This window comes from Carassius auratus, unplaced genomic scaffold (assembly GCF_003368295.1).
Source record: "Carassius auratus strain Wakin unplaced genomic scaffold, ASM336829v1 scaf_tig00215795, whole genome shotgun sequence".
In the NCBI taxonomy this organism is placed as follows: domain Eukaryota; kingdom Metazoa; phylum Chordata; class Actinopteri; order Cypriniformes; family Cyprinidae; genus Carassius; species Carassius auratus.
Window position 1 is genome coordinate 82,212 of NW_020528247.1, and position 6,794 is coordinate 89,005.

General features: G+C 41.6%; 1 protein-coding gene across 1 annotated transcript; it reads right to left on the reverse strand.

The window, feature by feature from the left end:
• Positions 1–335: 335 nt before the first annotated feature.
• LOC113095811 (hyaluronan synthase 1-like) lies at positions 336–4,296 on the reverse strand. Its single transcript, XM_026261181.1, has 5 exons — positions 4,138–4,296; positions 3,177–3,899; positions 2,806–3,031; positions 2,204–2,336; positions 336–1,376 (listed from the first exon to the last, which is right to left on the reverse strand). Exons 2-5 carry the CDS (start codon positions 3,882–3,884, stop codon positions 701–703), a joined length of 1,743 nt encoding a protein of 580 aa, XP_026116966.1. The 5' UTR covers positions 3,885–3,899; positions 4,138–4,296; the 3' UTR covers positions 336–700.
• Positions 4,297–6,794: the final 2,498 nt, after the last annotated feature.

The window sequence follows — 6,794 nt, forward strand, 5'->3', positions numbered from 1 at the left end:
TATAATAGGGCTATTCAAATCTTGCCCTGGAGGGGCCAATGCGGTGCAGAGTTTGGCTCCAACCCTAGTCAAACACACCGGAGCATGCAAATCAATGTTTTTGGGATCATTAGAAAATCACAGGCAGGTGACTTTGATCAGGGTTGGATCCAAACTCTGCACCGCATTGGCCCTCCAGGGCAAGATTTGAATAGCCATGCTCTATAAAAACAGGTCGCAAGTTCAGTGATGCAGGTAGTGACGAATCTCTCCTGCAAATCCATGATCAGTAGTGTTTACACATCATGTTTTGGTAACGGTTCATTTGGAACCCCAACCAAGGTGGTACTAAAAAAAGTACCAGGTACTGTAACCAGTGGAAATTCTCTCACTAATAATAACGTATTTGTATTATTTGGGTTCAATGCTATGTTTGTTGAATTAAAAAACCTACAGCATCAATTTTGACTCTGTATGCATGTTTTTCTGCACATTTCATGTAGTCATTATATTTGATAAAGACTGGTTGTTTCAAGTCATTCCCAATCTCTGAATACTTAGTGGACATCGTAAATTGCATACATTATGTGCAATATTAAAATAAATCATAAATACAATTGCAAGTTTAAAAACAGTCCATAAATAAAATTGCATGTAAACCATTTAGAAAAGAAAAAACAAGTGTTCTTTAATAAATAAAAAATGTGCCCAAATAATTGTCTTATACATTCACAGTATAACTCTGTGAGCGTTTTCGGAATAATCTCCGAAACCACATCCAATAGAGGCAGATCATTACCAGCCAGTAGCACACATAAGCTGTAGCTCCAAATATCAAAAACTTGATCTCCTCTTTCTTTCCATCTGTTGTCCAGTCCATTTTGCTTTCCCTGTAGATTGTGTACACCAGGCCTCCCAACAAAATGGCAGCCCACACTGATAGAGGTACCAGGGGGATATAATTCCCCACCATTTTACGACGGCCCGATGTCCCCCAGCTGCTTTTGTTCATGGTGATAATGGCAAAGTATTTTGCAGGCAGGAGGCTAGTCATATAGAGGGCAGAGTATAAGGACATGAAGAGCATCACTGCTTTCTGTCGTAGGATGCAGGCATATGTTGCCTTTACCAGTCCAATCAACTGGATGCAGCACAAGACCCACAAAATGTCCCACAGAGTGCCTGTCCAGAAGAGCTTGATAATGGTGGCAGTGACAAAAAAAGGAAAGATGCCTGACACAATGGATTCATAGGTCATCCACAGGTGATGCTTGTGCCACCACATAGCATTATAGAGCCATTCACGAAAGTAGGATTTGGTCCAACGCGTCTGCTGATTGAGCCAGCGCAGAGACTGGGCAGGAGTCTCCGTGTAGCACTTTGAACGGGCAGTGTACCTTAAAGAAACAGAAACTCTGTCAAAACATGCCTGTTTATTAGAATTGATAAGTATTTGACAGAAAAAGGATCTCATGATTTATATGGTACCAATGCAGTCTAATGGTGTCAGACTATTTTCCACCATTTGACCAATTGGTTCTTGCTGTCATTCCCATTAAAGATCACATCATTTTTACAACTTTCAAAACTGTTCAACAAAGTTATTGTCTATTACAATTATTGATTTATTTTTCAGAAAGACGTTTTGTTAGCTGAACAATTGGTAAGTTAAATCACAGTCATGGCCTCTTTTTCATTCCTGTCAAAAAGTAAATATGGAGCTGATCATTATGTTTTGGGGTAATTTGTACAATCTTATTCATACATTTATGTACAATCTGTTTATGCCCTGCTGATGGATAGGTATGGGGTGTGCCTTCGTGCTTATTTTTTTCTCTCTTAAAATGTTTCCATATAAATCTCATCGTACAAATCCGTGAAATTGCCACCTCATAAAATAGTTATGTTCTCTCATACTGACATAGAGATTGTGTTAATCACATCATGAAAGGTAGACTTCACAGACTTATGTTATTGAAAAAGTAACAATGTGAATCTGTTTGAACTTTCTTATCTGTTCTGTTTGCCATAATAATAACTTGATATTATCATGTTGACCCTCACATCACTACAGACAGTCCTGTTTTACTGAGCTGGGAACGGTTTGTAATGGTAGTGTGCCAAACAGTGCTCAAGTTGAACATTTCTGCCAAAAGATGGACAGCTACTCATTGTGTATTTAGCTTGTAAATAGCCAATTGTGAATCATACTGTCACTACTTACTTTGTAGCATAGCCCATGCTTAGCATTCGATTAGTGAGATGACGATCATCCCCGAAAGTACAGTGGGTGCCAAGAAATTTCTGGTTGTACCAGGATTCCAGAAACTGCTGCAGCAGGTCATTCCTATAAAGACCTGAAGGAAAGATCATGATACTCAGTTATTCCTACAGACGAAATGTTATAACTCAGATCAGACCAACTAAAAAAAGCCTGCTAGGGTAGATCAGATGAGAACCGAGCAATTCCAACATTTTTATCAGTGTTTCTCAACAACAGTGCTCTGAGTGAACCAAGATTTGAATTAATTTTTAAAAAAATTTATTTATTTTTTTACATATTAGAATGGAGCCAAATGTTTTAGTTTGCTTCAGCAATGCCTAAATACCATTTGGCTGTTGATTAATATAATCCAATAGCCTGTAGTGACATCCTTTGTAAAGTAATTTTATTTCCGAGGTAGTTCAAGTTATTGGATTAAATGTGTTTGGATTAAAAAAGTTGCACGGATGACTCAGTCAGCATTAAGACCAGAAATATGCATTTAGTACATAGGCTCAGATTTGATTTAATGCAAACTTTAGGTTGTTTAATTTCTGTATTACCTAAGGGGCCGCTGATACAGGAGACGCAGTCGAAGAAGGACTGGCAGGACCTCTCAATGTTAAATGCCATCCAGTAGCGCAGGCTGCTCATGAAGCTGATATAGGAGTCTTTGAGGTTAAGGATCATCACATCGCCTCCCACGGCGCCGTATTTCTGGTTGCTCTCCAGCACCTTGCAGAGCTCAGCTGTGGCCAGGGGATCTAATTTTGTGTCCGAATCACATACCTGATTAAACAGCAGAATAAAAAAAGAAAATTGATTATTCCCTGTATTAAGTTTTTTTTTACATACACACATTGCTTTTTTCTCTAACATTCAATGCTCAAATTTGTACTTAAATTAAACTTGTGTACTTGTCAGTATTACTCACCTGTATATAATCTACAGAGGATCCTAGTGCCTTGAATGCTGTATACATCACTTCCCTCTTTCCTCCCCATTTCTGCATGATGCACACACACTTCTTGGTCCTGATGAGTTCTTCAACCTCTAAGCGCTGAGTGTCTTCAAACATAACTCCGTCGACTGCTTCTGGAGCATAAGTTTCTGCTTCGGGAGCATCAGCTTCAGCTGCATCCTTTTCTTTGCTAGTGGGGTTCCAAGAGTGATAGTTGTTTTGCCATATATAACAGCCAGGATCCTGGTCTGCAAAGACCTCACGGAACATCTCCATCATGTAGCGGTCATCATCTGAGTTCCCATCCACCACCATGATGATGCGTAGCAGCTCAGATGGGTACTGCAGCGCCCGTACTGACTGAAGGCACTCACGAAGATAAGCAGGGTCCTCCTGATAGGCTGATATAGTAAAGCCGATGGTTTTTGTGTAAGAGCATGGTTTGCGTCTGGCATTCATGCGTCTATGCTCCACAAAGGCAAAGAAGCTCTGAATTAGGACATGGAGGCTGAGCAGCACTCCATAGAAACCTAATGAAATGATGTTATATGGAGATGTGGCTATCTGGAAACCTTCGATGTATGCCCATAACATCACCCCAAGTACCAGCAGAGCAAAGAGAAATGTGAGAATGGCCCGGACCAGAGAGCCAAATCTCCTTAATACTGGCTTGATATCCATTTTATAATGAAAATGCTAGAAGCAATGGGGGGGGGGGAGATTTAGAAAAAAAGAATAATTAATTTGTAATAATCATCATCTCAGTGATGTAATGCTTTAGTCCAAATATTAACCAATATTGTAAATGAAATTAATGTCCATATTATGTATTATATATGATTATACAAAAATGTATAACAAAAAAACATTTGAAATAAACATATAAACATATACATATAAATAGATTTAAATTAATCTGATGAAATTAACATACCTATTCAATCGAACCAATCTTTACGCAGGTTCATTCACTCCTTCTTTGACCTGCTCTCCTCCTGAACTAACTGGACAGTCAACTCCTAAAATCTCATAGTCTGGCTCAGGGAACATTCCTTCTGTAGATGTGTAATGAGCTCCAAATGTGCCTGAGCTCAGATGACGCCCCACTCACAGGACTTCCATCCGTGACTCACACACTCGACGTCAAAACTCAGAACTCCTCTTTCTGAAATTCTGAGGTACTGGGTGTCCTCCAAAAAGGTTAGGAGATTGTAAACAAAAACTGTTTAACATGAAACAGTACACATGTTAATGCTATAAAAGTGTGCACATTGAGAGAATTAAACAGCAGATGTTTCTATTATTGCGCAAATGCTGCTGTGACGAGTGGGGTGGGGGCGAGAGCCGTGGGAATGGAGCGAGGCCGGTGGAGTAATTGGGAAATGAGCGACACCTGCGAGACTCACCGGTCTCGAGTCCCACGGAGGAGATCAGAAGGATACAAAAGAGGAGCGACGACAGTGAAGGACGAGAGAGGACCAGGCCTGGGCTTTATTTTGTGTTTGGTCTTTGTTTGTGCGCGACAGTCGTCTGCGAGAGGCTGTCACACTGTTTTGTGTTTATTTTATCCTTAAAGTTTCATTTAAATGTCTGTCGGTTCCCGCCTCCTTCTCCCATGATTGTGAAGTTTTATACCGTTACACTGGTGCCGAAACCCGTGAAGGAAGGAGGGACGCGCTGCCGAAGATCCCTCGCCGCTGGGTTGAATCAACGGTGCCATCGAGCAGGGCGTAGCAGTCTGGCGCCAGGGATGCTCGAGGCGGTGGGCTGGAGTGAGCTGCCGGGGACAGACGAACAAAGGAGTCGGCACTGTTCGCCGGGGGCCGGAGCCTGCTGTCATCCTCCAAAATGGGGAGTAGCAGGGAACGGGGGACTCCTGCTGGCTGCCCGAACATGGAGGATCCGTTGCCGTCCACTGGGCGGTGGAGGAGTGTCTTTCCGTCCAACGAGGGCAATCCAGTGCCACCGCCAGGCACCCGGGGCGGAGTTCACACAGCTACTGGAGGGCCGAGCGGCAGTGTGTCGGGGAACCAACAGTTTTTTTTTTTCTACTCTCTCCTCTCTCTCATCTCTGTCGCTCCTCATCCTTCCATCTCCTGTTCTCTCACCTCGTCTGTCTGTCATTCAACCCAGCGGCAAGGGATCTTCGGCAGCGCGTCCCTCCTTCCTTCACGGGGGTGGGAGTAGAGCGCAGTCTTGGGAGTACGGGGCGGGGCCGAGAGCCGTGGGAATGGAGCGAGGACGGTGGAGTGATTGGGAAATGAGCAACACCTGCTCGAACTCACTGGTCTCGCATCCCACACAGGCGATCGTAAGGATATAAAAGAGGAGCGATGACACTGAAGGACGAGAGAGGACCAGGCACCTGGACTTGTGTTTGGTTTTTGTTTGTGCGCGTCAGTTGTCCACGAGGGGCTATCGCGCTCTTTTGTGTTTATTTTATCATTGAAGTTTCATTTAAATGTCTGCCGGTTCCCGCCTCCTTCTTACAGCTGCTAATACACATACATTTGTTAATAAAATTAATAAAACAAAAACATCTATGTTTTCATGTTAGTGAATGAAAGGAAACAATCCACTCGCATGCCTCTGTCCAATGATGGTGCATCTCGGGCCAATGACATCACTTCCAGGGAGGCATTACCAGACCTGTTGTACATGCCCCCATCCCTTGACTCCACCTCCATGTCAACACAGTGCCAGAAAGGGAGACACAGAGAAACGTGAAGCACAAAAGGAAAAACAGTACTGCAAGTTTAAACTAGACTGAAACGCAAATTAAAAGCAGTATTGCAAATACTAAATACTCTCTCTTTTTTTTTTTTGCAAAACATTTTTTTTCTATCAATAATATTTTTTTTTTTTGCAATTCTTTATTTTTGTTTGCAAAAAGCACATTTATAGTTTCTGAATACTTTAATTTTTGTTTGCAAAACTTCTTTCTGCAATATTTCAATACTTTTGCAAGCATTTGTGGCCTTGTTTTGACTCCATATAGCTGCTTCTGAAATTAGTTTTTATTAAGGTATTGTTTTCCTGTAACACCATGTTATACCAGCAGAGGGCAGCACCGCATTATCGACCAGTGACTCGGTCGCCTATGGAAGCATATGGGTAGCATTATTCAATTTGGAATGTAATATGCAAAATGACAATGCAATATGTAAAATGGCAATGCATTTCTGTATTTACATTTACATTTTCCAATACATTTGTGCAACGTTTGGTGCAAAATGAAAATGAAAATTAAATTACATGAGTTGAATTTGCCATTTCATACACCAGTTTTAATATGTAAATGAATATTAATTTGAACGCTTTATAAGTTGCAAAACGAAAATGAAAATGTATTACAGAAACGATTAGATATGTCTAACATGTTCAAGCAAAAACTGTGGCAAAATGATCATTTAAATGCTATTTTTCTTAAATGCATTAACACTCACAGTCAAGACACTTGCGATTGCATTTTCATTCAATGACCCGCAATGAATGTAGCAAAATTCAATGTGCACATTGAAAATGCATTCCGAGCCGATCACGTGTCCCCGCCCTCGCGCCACGTCAATCACTGCGTGAACAAGGCGGGGC

Bases quoted from the DNA above. Each gene is read 5' to 3' on its own strand.
- LOC113095811 (XM_026261181.1), bottom strand. From the start codon at position 3,884: ATGGATATCAAGCCAGTATTAAGGAGATTTGGCTCTCTGGTCCGGGCC. The intron at 3,032-3,176 runs GTGAGTAATACT...CTGTTTAATCAG, and splicing joins CCTCTGTAGATTATATACAG to GTATGTGATTCGGACACAAA. The intron at 2,337-2,805 runs GTAATACAGAAA...TCTTTCCTTCAG, and splicing joins CTGTATCAGCGGCCCCTTAG to GTCTTTATAGGAATGACCTG.